This window comes from Mauremys reevesii, linkage group 21 (assembly GCF_016161935.1).
Source record: "Mauremys reevesii isolate NIE-2019 linkage group 21, ASM1616193v1, whole genome shotgun sequence".
Taxonomy (NCBI): Eukaryota; Metazoa; Chordata; order Testudines; family Geoemydidae; genus Mauremys; species Mauremys reevesii.
In genome coordinates, this window is record NC_052643.1 from 3038374 (window position 1) to 3052455 (window position 14082).

General features: G+C 56.0%; 1 protein-coding gene across 1 annotated transcript; it reads left to right on the forward strand.

Moving 5' to 3' along the window:
• Positions 1-82: 82 nt before the first annotated feature.
• On the forward strand, positions 83-9138 carry TMEM82 (transmembrane protein 82). The gene is made up of 6 exons (XM_039509275.1): positions 83-724; positions 806-878; positions 3392-3566; positions 5432-5840; positions 6663-6850; positions 7474-9138. The coding sequence occupies exons 1-6, from the start codon at positions 637-639 to the stop codon at positions 7594-7596; spliced, it is 1056 nt and encodes a 351-aa protein (XP_039365209.1). The 5' UTR covers positions 83-636; the 3' UTR covers positions 7597-9138.
• The last annotated feature ends 4944 nt before the right edge of the window (positions 9139-14082 follow it).

Consider the following 14082-nt stretch of genomic DNA (forward strand, 5'->3'; position numbering starts at 1 on the left):
CCCCTAGGTGAGCACCAAAACCTGAGATGATACAACCCAAAAGGGGGGTTTTAAATCTGGTACTTTTCCATGTTTTGGCTCTTTCTGTTTCATGCTCAGAGTGGGGGTGGGTCAGTTTTCATGCACTAATAACAATATCAAGTACAAAAGGAGAGTTTTAATCAGAGGGTCCGGGAGCACTTTAGAAAGGAGGGCAAGCAGCATTTGCTGCATTTTACACATGGGGAAACTGAGGCACAAGCAGCAAAATAACTTGCCCACTATCACAGGCTTTGAATTGGTAGCAGAACCCAGCACAGAACCCAGCTTCTCCCCTCCATGTTGCCACTGGGCCAGGCTGCCTTAGGCTAGCAAAACACTGCTAGTTCTTTAGCTCAGCCGCAGAACTAACTTGCCTGGCTGGGTCCCTTTAACACAGGAATTCCAGGCACCCTTGTGAAGAGCCCTTCCCACTCCCCCAGCCCTCTCTGGCCAGCTGATTGCAGGCAGGGCACATGGAGAATGATTTACCAGCACCCTAGCCCCCTCCTGGTGCCTCTTATCAAACTCCTCTCTGCAGACCTTTGAGACTGACATCAGCCAGGCAGAGCCCAGCTCCCCACACCTGATTCCAAGCCCGCTCAGAGTTGGTGGAAAATGTTCTCCTTTGAGTTCCTGGCCTCCTGGCTCCCCAGCTTCCCCAGCTTGGCCTGGGGTTCCACCCTGCTGGACTCTCTCTTGCAAGGTGAGTTTAGCCCTTTACTAGCTGCCCCCTCTGGTCTCCTTGGCTTCCCCAGGACCCACCTGGCTCTTTTCTCCCCTGCAGGGCTGATAGGAGCCTGTGCTGTGTCTGTCCTCTGCACCCTGGTGAAGATTTATCTCTACATCCAGTGTCTGAAGTAAGTGGGGGAGGAATCGCTCCTCCCAACAAAAATGATTCCCTGAGCAGCTTTGATTTCCGCCAAGCCCTTTCTCCCTGCCCCCGGGTCCTGCTGCCCGGCGGGTTCAGTTGAGATGGGCACACGCGCTGCTTGAGTGCCACCTGGTGAAGAATGGACTCTGACGCCGGGCATTGAAATCCAGGCGGGTCGCAGCTCGCTGGCCGGCAGCGTGACCCTGCTGGGCTGTCTGGAATGGCAGGTTCTGGCCCCTGCTGGGCTCCTGCCAGTCTCCTGGGCCTGGCGGAGGAAAAGCTATTTGAGTCTCTAGCTCCTTTTCCTTGGGTAGAGCCTTGGATCTGATTGCAAAGATTAACGGGCATCTGGGGCTAGGCTGCCCCCTGGCCCTGTCCCTCCCTCCCCCCCCCCCGCTGTTTACTAGCCTATACAACAAGGGCGTGACACACTTCATGCCTTGTGTAGGCCCAGCTCAGTGCAAACATCCCTCTGCCCCCCCTCCCCTCCCCCGATCCCTGTGTGCTGCCCCGTCATCCCCTTCTACTACAGGGACTCCCTGCAATCCCCCTGCTCCTCCCTCATGCCAGGGGCACAGGGTGTCCCCCTCCCCCATAAAATTGTCTCTCTGCCCTGCATGCCAGGGGCTCCCTGTACCCACATTCCCTCTTCCCCATACCCATGGCTCTGTGGGCCTCCCTTCCCCCCTCCAGCCCATTATTAATTCCTTCTGTCTGGGCACTGAGGGGTCATTCTGGGGGTCAGCATGTTAGCCTCTATGGGGAGGATGGGCAGGGCTGGGCTGGGGTGACGCTGAATGGCATTAATGGCTGCCCCCCACCAGCTCTTTGAGCTGTAGAGGATTGCAAGCCTGGCTGAAGCTGCTGGCTCTGCCAACCATGTGCCAGGGTCTCCCCACTTCCCCCTTTTGGTTTTTCTGATCACACCCACCAATCAATAGCGTTCTGCCCAGTGATGCCTAGAACATTCCCTGGCTTTTGGAATTGATCAGACACGGCCTTCCAAAGTTACTGCGTTACAAACACATGTTCAGAACCTCTCTTGGCTCAGCCAATGTGTCAGATCAGGTGTATCCCAACGGATCAGCTCCCTGGCTGGCCCCGAAGGCTGCCTCTGGGGGCCAGCAGGGGCCAGCTACTAGTTACACTTGGGGAAGGGGGGGAAGATTGGCCAAAAAAGAAGTCTTTGTGCCCCACCCCGCAATGCACAGGCCACTCTTAAGGTTGCCAATTTTGGTTGGCGTTAATCCTGGAGGTTTCATTGCATGAAATGAATCCTGGCTGGTTGGCAACCTCTGCTGGTCGAGCTGCTCAGCCCTCTCTGAGAGGGACCCACTAGCGCCCCTGTGCTGGGAATTGGGTGTCTCTAGGTGTCTATGGGGGTGCACCCCAGAGCCTTTGCCTGCCACACAGGGAGGAGAAAGCACCAAGCTACCCTTGCACGGAGGGGCTGTAGCCTATTCAACCCAGCCCCAGCTGCTTGTGGAAGGGGTCCCTTCCCTTTCTCCTTGCTCCAGCCTACCCCAACGTCCTCCACCCCAACACTGCTCAGGGCAGACCTGCCACCTCAAAAGCCAAAGGGGAACACCCCCCTCCCTGGCCCTGAACCCACCACAGAGTGGACCTGCTCTCCCCCATGGCCAGAGCCCAGGAGATGATCTGTGAGGGACAGCTGCCAGGGGGGCTGGGACAGGGGACCCGGTGTAGGTTGAAGAGCTCTAGGAGAATGGGTGGGTAGCTGGGGTGGGGGAAAGGTCTGGAACTGGGTTTCTTCAGGATTATTATTTACTTTCTGGCTGAGGGGGCCTCTTGTGTGGCCAAAATTCTAGAGTCGCTGCCCGTCAGGTGGAGCCAACCCTGGGCAGCTTCGTGTGCCTGGATCTCTTGGGTCAGACCCGAAGACCCACGAGTCCCGCTGCTCTGTGAAGATCTCCTGCCCCTCGTTCAAAGTGTATGGCCGAGGCCTGGTGTCTTTGACTCAAGCTCCTCTCCCCAGAGTCAGCTGCATCTCGCTGGGGCTGGATGTGCATAGCTGGCCTTTGTGCATAAACTAGAGCAGACGGGTAACACTTTGGGATCCTGAGCTGCTGTGGTAGTTATTAGCTGCTTTGGATGGAGGACTTGGGGAGCAGGGGGCATCCTCCAGGCAGGAGAGGGGCCTGGATGGACCTAAGGAGAAAGCAAGAAAAGCTGCTCTTGGTTGGAGTAATGGGGGGAGTCGGGCCCCTTGGGGCTTGATCCTGCAGATGCTCTGTTTCCACTGAAACCAATGGACCTTCCCACACTCTGGCACTGCACGGAAGGGTGAGTTACCAGAATCTGGCTACAGGGCTGGGCCCTCAGTCCAGCTGCTCCATTTCTTTGAGGGTGAAGGTGGTTTAAGGTTAGCTGCCTGGGGCCCGGACTTCCCCTAATGCAGCAGGAGGGAGGGATTCCCCAGCACCCCGAGGACTGATCCTGAGCCAGCTGTGCCCTGAGCCTGTGTCTCTCTGTTCCCAGTGACCCGGACAGGCAGAAGGAGAAGGAGATCATCCGCTCCCAATGGTCCCTGCTGGATCACATCCACCTCCTTCTACTGACGTTGATCTTCACGGTGGTTGGGTATCGCGTGGCTGCTTTGGTGGTGCTGGAGTTTTCCCTCAGGGCTGTGTCTATGCTGCTGTCCCTGAATAAGGTGAGTTGCCACCTCTGGGTAAGGGCCTGTGTAATAATCTCCTGATACTCTCTGTAGTCATGTATGAGCCATTGTTGGGACCGGACCAGGAGGGTGGATTCCTGATGTATAGTCTAGTGCAGTGTAGTAATAACTCACAGCTCTGACAGGACACTTTCCTTCAGTAGATCTCAAAATGCTTAATAAAGGAGATCTGTGTCATTTATCCCCGTTTTACAGAAGGGGAGACTGAGGCAGAGTGGAGTAGGGACTTGCCCAAAGTCACACAGAGCCAGGAATAGAACCCAGGTCTCATGAGTACCAGTTTAGTGCGCTATTCACTAGGCCACACTGTGCATGGTTCTCTATCTTCCATTTGCCTGTAATATTCCTGCCCCAGGGAGTGTCCAGCCCTAGTTGATGACCTGATGAAGGCTGGAGTCTATGAACACCCCTGCGACTGGCCTGAGGGAGGTGCTGCAGAGCTGACTTCTCCAGACCTCGCTGGTCTGAGGACCAAGAGACTAGAGCCAGGAGTCAAACGTTGATCTGCTGAGTGGCAGCCCAAGGCAGCGGTTTTCAAACTGCGGAATGGAAGGCACTAGGTCCTGGCAGCTCTGGTCAGCACCGTCGACCGGGCCATTAAAAGGCCTGTGGTGCCTGGCTAAGGCAGGCTAGTCCCTACCTGTTGTGACACCGCGCTGCACCCTGGAAGCTGCCAGCAGCAGGTCCAGCTCCTAGGCGGTGGGGCCATGGGGCTCCGTGCGCTGCCCCCACCTCGAGCACTGGCTCCACATTCCCATTGGCTGGTTCCCAGAAGCTAGGGGGGCAGCACCTGCGCCTGCTGCTGGCTGCTTCCGGAGCGCAGTGCAGTCCGCAGTGCCAGGACAGGCGGGAAGCCTGCCTTTGCACCCCGGCTGCGCCACTGACCAGGAGCAGCTGGAGGTAACCCCACGCCCCAATCTCCTGCCCCAGCCCTATGCCCCTCCTGCACCCCAACCCCCTCATCCCTGGCTCCACCCTAGTCTTCACCCCCAGCCCAGAGCCCTGACCCCCCTCCTGCACCCCTGCCCCAGCCCTGAGCCGCCCCAAACCCAGAGACCCCTCCTGCACCCCAAACCCCAGCCCTGAGCCCCCCCCAAACCCAGAGATCCCTCCTGCACCCCAAACCCCTCATCCCCAGCTCCGTTGGGCTGTGGGCATCAACAATTTTCTTCAACAGGGTTGCCAGAAAAAAAAGGTTGAAAACCCCTGGCCTAGGGTCCTAGCTGCTGGACCACCCTTCCTGGGCAGAGTCAGATGACACGTGATTAGACGCATGTGTAGGCCCAGAGGTTTTGCTCATCAGACCGTCCTGTGTCTGGGCTGCTGTGGGATGGGAGAACCTACCGGGGTTGGGAGCTCCTCGTTTTTACCAGTGCTCCTCCGCCCGAGGGTCTGCAGCTCATGAAACCTCAAGGCAGAGGCCTACGAAGTCCTAACTTCTGGCCACAGGCCACGTGGGGTGTGGATGTGGAGGAGAGGACAGGCAAAGGGATGTTGTGCCAGACATTCGAGGGCAGCAGGGAAGGAGCTACCTGTCCTGGGGCAGTCCCTTAGCTCAGGTGGTAGGTGGGTAGCTGAAGGAGCAGCGCCCTGGTCCCAGCGCTGCACAATGTGAACCACACGCAGCTGTCTTGTTACACCACCATTATCTTAGCTGCAGTGTAACATTATCCGCCCCAAGTTGGCGGCTGCTCTCTGACGTCTTGAGTGGTTTCCATTTGCTGTGCCGGGGAATTAGACCAGCCGCTGAATTTTAGGCTCTGCCTCGAGCAACGTGTATCAATAGCCGTCCCACGGGCATGCAGCTAACGTGCTGCATCTCCAACGCTCTGCTTCCGCAGGGGGCCCACAGCAGCCAGTTGTACCTGCTGTGCCAGTACTCCCTGGGGTGCGGCATCTCCTGCAGCCTCAGCTACCTCCTGGAGGGAGCTCCCCACCGCAGCTGCAACCTGCTCCTCAGCTTGGGCCTGGCCGGCCTGATCACCTGCTACGTCTGGAGGCTGGCCCGGCACGTCTGCACCATGTACGAGCTGCACAGCAAGGAGCGCTACTGCGGGGTCTGCATCTTCCTGCTCACCACCTGGCACGGCATCCCCACCCTGCTCTGCAACGCCCTCAAGATCACCTTCGTGGTGGCTGACCTGGCCGCTGTCGCGCTGATCAACAGGGATTTCCTCACCACCTCGGAGGCCGTACGCTTCTGGACGCCGCTCACCATCTGCTACACCCTGCTGGTCATCTACATGCAAGGTGAGGTCCCCGTGGCAGCTCGGAAACCAGCTGATCTCCTTCCTGGCCAGATGCTCCCAAGGCCCCTAGGTTTCTTTGGCAAGGGGATTTGCTTTGTGCACTTCCAGGCAAGACGGAGGAACCCCCTGGTCTTATTCGTGGGGACTAACCGCTCAAAACGGGACCTTTAAACGGAGCCCTCCCAATGAGCAAGTCCAGCCGTTGGACGCAGGACACGGGGTCGAGCTGCCCACCAGCGTATGATCAGCCCATGGGAGCTTGTTCTGTTTTGCGCTTCGTTGGTGGAGCGAGTGTGGTGGGCGGGAATGTTTGGAACCAGAATGGGATCGAATTCTCTCCTGCTGCTCGTGTAGTTCTGGTAGCGCTCAGGCGTGTTTCTCATTGTCCTGGGAACTGTTCCCACCACCTCGAGCCACAGATTATAAATCCCGAAGTGACCGCTGTGATCCTCTCCTCTGACCTCCTGCCTAGCTCAGGTCATAGGCCTCCAATGCCTGCGATCCATTCTCCAATTTCTGCCAAGGGCGGAGATCTGGACTGTCCCGGGCAGCAGCTCAGGAACATGGCTTCCTGCAGCCCTGCCCTGGAGGCAGAACAGACGCTACTCTTCTGTTCTTAGCATGCTAGTTTGATCGAAGCTAGTGCAGATATGTCTGCCCAAGCTGGGAGTTACACCTCCAGCGCCAGTGTAGCTGTATCCAATGTCTTAGGAAGGGACCATTTTCCTGGCCATAGCAGCCACGTGATGTGGCCGAAGTTGCTGCCCAAGCCCAAAGGGAGGGTAGGAAATGGTTCATGCTGTGACCGTTTTGTTCCTGGCAGAGGAGCAGAGGCATAACCCCAGCGAGCAGATGGTCTATCAGACAGTGTTTGTGAGGATGGGAGGCTTGCTCATCCTCCTAATGACGGTGGGCCGGTGGATGGACATCGTGAACATCTTCATCTCGCTGGTGGGTGAGATCTGGTGCCTGGTTCGGGCAGGAATCATGCTGGACATCTGCCGGGCGCAGGTGAGACTGCCCACGTACCTTACGCGCATGCTGCACCTGGGGGAGTACGAGGGAGGCTATAATGGTCTCCTGTGTTCCTCGGGGCAAATCCAGCCCTGCCCTGTGCAATCTAACCTCCGAGGGACTGTGAGTCGGCTTGCAAGGGCAGAACTGTTCCACTGCCCTGGAAATCTCAGGAGAGTCTGCTTGGTGCTCACATGATGGGCTCTGGGCCTCACCGACTCTGAGTGGGAGAGGGAGGAATTGTGGAAGTGAGGGGAGAGGAGAAGGATGTTTAGCACAGCGGGTCGACGGGAACGAGGCTGGGTAGCTAAGGGGCTGCCATGGAGGCAGGAGGATGAAGCCGGCAAGGGCCCAGTTCTCTGGGGTGGAATGACACTGACTCCAGCAGAGACCTGGGCCCCGAGTGTCGGAGGGAGACAGGTGGCAGCTCCTCAGGGCACTCCTGTCCGGGGAGTGGGCAGCCCAGCGAGAGCCCGAGAGAGCTCCTGGCTATGGGCGCAGGTAGCTGCCCGTTGGCTTGTGCCTGATGCTGCTCGGGCAGGCCGTGAGTGCGGGCTCGTGGCTGGAGAGGCTGTTCGCTGTCTAATATTTGTGGGGGGGGGGGGGTTGCTTCTCCACAGGATTTTTCTCAAAGGTTCCCAGAACTCAGTTCCAGGCAGCCCCAGCCTAGGCCTGAGCCCCAAAGCAGAAAATTCAGCTCAGTGACCAAGTCCCCAAGTGGAGAGGCCGGAGCCGAGAGCTGAGGAGGAGGCTGCCGTGTTCCAGGATGGCGAGAAAGGCAAAGCCCCAGCGACCGGGACTGAACGGTGACATTTTAAGCTCCAGGCCATGCCGGCTGACGCGGCTTAATTCACAGGCCGTACGTCCTCCAGTAGCAAACCAGCCGCGGGGGCGATCTGCTGAGGACGTTCTCAATGGACAGTTGACTGCACAGTCCCAGGTTAACTGTCTAGATGACTCTTTGCTCCCCTCAACCCCCCACCCCAAACACACTGTGGTTGGTCGATGTAAACTGGTCCCTGGAAATGGGGAGGCCCCATATCGCCCTCCGGGCTGCATCACATACTGGAGAATGGGAAACCCTTCCCCCACCGCCCCTGGATTTTAAAGGTTTCACTTTCCCTGCTGGCTCTTTCCAGATCGTCTCTAGCTTGCCCCGACCAGCAGCTCCCGGGTGCTAGTGATCCCAGCCTCTCCCGGCGCCTGAGCTTGCAGTGCTCGTGTCAGGAGCCAGCTGTCCCTGGATCAACCCCAAAGCCAAGTGTCTTGCCCACTGAACTGCTGCATAAGGCCAGTTATGGAGGTGGGTGGCGGGAGGAGCTTGGTCAAAGCCAGACGGGGTTGCTGCTGTCTGAGGTTTTGGTGGCCTAGTGGAATGAGTTGGTGGCCAGCTGGATCCATGCACAGGTGTCCCCACTGCCTGACTCACAATCCCCATCGGCCCCCTGCTCACAGCCGCCAGAGAGTGAATGGGCATGGGCCTTGCTGTCCTCCTGATTGTCCCTTCAAGTCAGGGCTGAGGCCACTTGGCAGGGGAGACAAGCTGGGGGATGGAGGGCCAGGGCTGTTAATCCAGCACCTACTGTAAAGAATTCACTCTTACTTCATTGCCAAGGAAATACCCCTCCTCACGGGGGGTTGGTGCAGTGGGGGCTCCCTCTCATCTCACAGCAGCAGGCAAGGCCTCCCCTCCATGTGCACTTCCTCAGCGTCCCTGGGGGCCAGGGGCTGGGGTGTCACTCAGTGCCCCTTAGCATCTAGCTGTCCCGGGGGCACAGAGCCATTCCCCTGTAGCCTGTTCCTCCAGGGCTCTGAAGAGGACGAGCCTGCAGCTGGGCTGGATGTTTGGTAGCAGGAGCTGGCTCAGCTGGACGGGATCACTGAATTGCTGCCTTCGTGTGAGGCTGGAGCCGACCTTGAAATCGAGCAGCCCATGATGGGACAGTCCGGACCTCCTGCTCCAGATCTGCCTCATCCCCCTGGGCCATGGGTTTGCTCTGTCCCATTCAGGCTCCCTCTGACCTTGCACTAGCCTCTCCTTCAGAACCCTTCGGCCACATGCTCTGGGGCTGTGACTGCAATGAGCGCCTGGGTTGGGCTCCGGACACCATCCCAGAATGAGATGAGAGGCGCGGTGCCCGTCAGCTTCCCTGTCTAGTGAGTTAGGTGGAAGAAGGGAATCCATGGACTTTTGTACTGTCAATTGTGTGGCCATACGTGAGAATAAAGTGTTTAAAACACACTGAGCTGGAGGGTGCGTGGCTAGAGCCCCGTCCCTCATTACTGCGCTTCTGACTGTTTATCGCTGTCCTTGGGGAGGGTCCTGACCTGATCAGTGGCAACTGAAGTGACAGGAAATGTTTGGAGCTACGTGGCCTGATGTGCTTCAATCTTCTCTTCACTCCCCACCAGCCTGCTCTGCCCCTGCCCTCCTCCCACCCAACTGAGTGGAAGGGATGGCTCAGTGGTTTGAGCATTGGCCTGCTAAACCCAGGGTTGTGAGTTCAGTCCTTGAGGGGGCCACTTAATGATCTGGGGCAAAATCAGTACTTGGTCCTGCTAGTGAAGGCAGGGGGCTGGACTCGATGACCCTTCGGGGTCCCTTCCAGTTCTGAGATACAAATATATATGGAGATATGCCTATCTCACTAGCTTTGGTCTATCCAGCCAAGTAAGATGATGGGTAAAGGTAACATCAGGGGCCAGAACAACACACCAGTTCTTGGGCTCCTGCCTTCCACATCAGGTGAGGGTGCTGCAGAACTATTTCCACTGCTGCTGCCACCTGCTGTAAACCAGGACTGGAGAGGGAACAGACTCCAGGAGCAGGCGGCTGAGTAGATAGTGCTGGCAAGCCTGGCCCTGACTGATGGGCCTCATGGGGGCTGTGAAATTTTGTGGGGAGTTAATGTCTTGGCTGGGAGAGAAGCTTAAATAAAAAATCGTCTTCTCTTAAGTGGTGCTGGAGGGCTCCCGCTCCCTGTCTGGAAGGGTTATGGGGGTGATTTTATTTTAACCCAAGACAGCTTGATTTGCTCATTTTACACATGCACGCCCCGCCCCAGTCCAAAGCCCGGCCGCATCATGTTTCTCCAGCAGGGATCAGCAACGGGGAGATTTTGGCCCTAAAACCTTCGGGCTGGGATCTCCCTGCTCTTCACCAGCCCGTGGGAGCAGGTGCTACTGGCCTCGTTGCACATGGGGACGCTGAGGAACAGAGAGTTTGTGACCTTACCAAGAGTTGGGGGCGGAGCTTGGAACTGGCCTCAGGCTCCTGCCTCCTACGACTGTACCCTGCCCCCCTGCCCCCTTGCTGTCCCCGGGAGGGTACTGTCCCAACGACTAAGGAATGGGTCAATTCAAGGGCCTGAACTACAAGGAACAGCCCCACTCAGCCTCTCGAGCCTGTGAAATCCAGGGTGAAAACTTACCTCCCTCTGTGCTCACTGCACCACCCAGCGCTGTGAAGTTCGGCTGGGTGCAGGGCCAGCCACGGCAGGGTCCCACGATGCAGGGCCCACGTTCCCGCAGAATCACAACCTGCATCTTACAGCTGGAGCAGCGGCTTGCCGCAGGCCGCACAAGGCAAAGGCAGCCGTGGAACCCAGAGGCCTATTACAGGCTTTAGCTGCAGGGACCATCTTCCCCTTCAAAGCCCCCTGCTCCTGGAACAACTTGCCCTGCTGTGGATCCATGCCCTGCCGATGGCTCTGCGCCCCCAGTTCCCCCCTCCTTTGTGCCCGTGGCCAGGTAGAAGGAGGAGAGGGAGGATGACGATGAGCCCATGGGCACAGGCAGGTGTTCCCAGACTGAGGGGAGCTGAGGAGGGGCTGGGGGAGCAGTAGCTAGGGGGCTTGTAACAGGGAGGGGAGCTTGTGGGTTGTAAAGTGCTATCACCACCTGGTATCAGCGCCACCCCAGTCACTACTGCATCCCCCGGCCCACTTCCTGCAGCCACCCTGCTACTGAGGCCCCCACCAGTGACTGTATCTCTGGTGGGCATCACCCTTCCAGTGGGGTTCTGAGCACTGGCTGGCCAGGATGTAGCCCCTGGCTCTGAGTGCTGGGATCAGCTGGTTCTCCCGCAAATGCAGAGCAGGGATCTAGGCCAACCAGCCGGCCACAGGGTGTCACTGTTGCTATTCACATGTCCCAGCAAAGGGCTGCGTCAGCAGCTGCTGGCTGGGAATGAACCTGGGCACGAACAGATCCAAGCTGGACTTGCTGTCGAGTGATGCCAATGCAGAGTGGCAGCGCAGGCCCTGGGGGGGCTCCCCCACAGGTCTATGGTGCTGTCAGCCCAGCCCCCCTCTGCTGCTGATTCCCCTCAGCCTGCATCAACTTGTCACATCTGCTCCTCTGACAGCAGCATGTGCAGCTTGCGGGGCTGGCAGCACAGCTGGCCAGCTGCAGAGGGGGTGGGCTGAGGATCCCCCTCATCACGATGAAGAGCAGCGTTTGCAGCAATTCCCACTCAGCCTTAGAAAGCCATGGGGGGACCTTGGGAAATTTGGGAATTGTGCCCAGCTCTCTTCATGGGCACTGACAGCTCTCCCCGTGTCCCCCGGGGGCTGGCAGGAATCCCTGCTCTAACACCGAACAGCGGGCATCCCAGGCTCGCCTCCAGGGCCTGTAGCTACCCGCTGCAGAACAGCGCCCTGCCAGCGTAATACTGACGGCAACATTCCTTCCCCAACCCGCACCCTGCCCGGACTTGTGCCTACACACGAAGGCGCGGGCTGGTGGGTGAAAGGCCTTAAAGGAGGCTGCAGTCATTATGACGGAAATGGCTTTGCTTTTCTGTTCCTGTCAATGTTTGACTTTATATCCCCTGCCAGCTCACCTAGTCCTGTGCACATGCACGGCTTCTCGCATCTGAGGAGCTCAAAGCATTTTTATCCCTGTCTTACTGATGGGGAAATTGAGGCACAATGTAATGACATGACTTGCCCAAGTTCACCCAGGGAGCCTGTGGCATAGCTGAGGCTAGAATCCAGGTCTCCTATATGCCAGTCTGTTCTGGCGCCTAGACTGATCCAGCCCATACGTCACTGGTAACATACAATGTCTTTCTTCTAACAGCCCTGGACTCAGGAGGTGTGTTTGGATCTGGCCCAGACTCCAGGAGTGGACTAACGCTGAATCAGGGTGAGAGGTCTGCATTGAGATCCAAAGGAGCCAAAAAGCTCGCAAGCGCATCTCATGAAATTTCAGCTCAGACAGGTGGAAAATGTCCTAAGAGGCACTGAAGAAAATATTGCAAGATTTGCCAGCCTGAATGGTGGGGCTCTTGGGAGCTCCACTGTCCTACTGGGATTTCTGCCACCTTGGGACAAAGGTACCGAGAACGACAGCACCTGACCTGTAGCTGTAAAACAGGCCCCTTCTGCTGCTGGTTCAAACCTGAATTCAATGCCGTAGGAGCAGGTTCAGATCCAGGGACTTGATTCCATAAACGCCAGCATATCCTGACATGCCACGTGGTTTGGAGTGAAGGGTCCGGTCCACTACTGCTTTTTTAAAGGCAAGATTAGAGATGTTTGGTAACCCACTGTCTCTTTAAGAAGTGCAAGGGTCATGTGATTGCCAGTAGACACACGCCCCTTTGAGGCCCATAAAAACCGAGACCCTGTGTAGCTACTTTAAGAGGAGTGCTGGGCCTGCAGTGTAGAAACGCTGCAATTGCTCTGGTGTGGAGAGGTGAGAAATGCTGCTTTACCTAGCAGCATGGTTAGTGGAGCCGGATGGAAAATGGGGGTGGATAAGTTGATTAGTGGCAGGAAGTTGAATACCAAAAATTCTGGCCAAAATCCAAAATATTTTGGTTTTTAGAAATGTTGCCCCATGGGAAACATTGTTGTAGGTCAGGTGCCTAATACTCCTATCCCCCTCTGTAGGCTACGTTCCCTGGTTGGACTATGTTTCCCATGATACACCCTGGTCTCCCCTCTTGGAGAAGTCACCTAGTGTGTCATGGAGAGTCCCTGGCTATGGTGCAACATGGGAGATGTAGTTCATCCAGGAGCCTGGCCCATAGTGGAAAATGGAGACATGAGGCAACTGAACTACAATTCCCATGAGGCACTGGGATAGCATTGTCCAATTGAAATATTTCTGGGTTTATACAAAATATTTTGGTATTGGGGTGATCAGGGGTTTGTTTGTTTTTTTTCCAAAATAAATTTGTTTTGTGGAAAACAGACACCTATTGTGAAAAATGCATTTGTTGAAATCCCAGTTTTCTGTCAAAATAACCATTTAGGTGGTAAAATTTTCAAACAGCCCTAATGGTTGGTTTTTGATGTGCATTCACCATAAGCAAAAATGATGTGTTTGCTGTTTAGCAGAAGCTAAATGAATCATAGAATCATAGAATTTATGATCAGAAGGGACCATTATGATCATCTAGTCTGACCTCCCGCAAGATGCAGGCCACAAAAGCTGAGCCACCCACGCCTGAAATAATTCTCTCCCTTGACTCAGCTGTTGAAGTCCCCAAATCCTGATTTAAAGACTTCAAGTAGCAGATAATCCTCCAGCAAGCGACCTCTGCCCCATGCTGCGGAGGAAGGCGAAAAACCTCCAGGGCCACTGCCAATCTACCCTGGAGGAAAATTCCTTCCCAACCCCAAATATAGCGATCAGCTGAACCCTGAGCATGCGGGCAAGACTCTCGAGCCAGACACTCAGGAAAAAGACTTTCAATATCCCAACATTGACCCTCGGTACTAATTACCAGTGGTGGCACGTTATTGACCTATTGACTAAATCACGTTATCCTATCAAACCATTCCCTCCATAAACTTATCAAGCTTAATCTTAAAGCCAGAGAGGTCCTTCGCCCCCACTGTTTCCCTCGGTAGGCTGTTCCAGAATTTCACTCCCCTAATGGTTAGAAACCTTCGTCTAATTTCAAGCCTAAACTTCCCGACTGCCAATTTATATCCATTTGTTCTCGTGTCCACATTAGTACTGAGCTGAAATAATTCCTCTCCCTCCCTGGTATTTATCCCTCCGATATATTTAAAGAGAGCAATCATATCTCCTCTCAACCTTCGTTTGGTTAAGGAAAACAAACCAAGCTCCTCAAGTCTCCTTTCATACGACAGGCTTTCCATTCCTCGGATCATTCTAGTGGCCCTTCTTTGTACCCGTTCCAGTTTGAATTCATCCTTCTTAAACATGGGAGACCAAAACTGCACACAGTACTCCAAATGAGGTCTCACCAA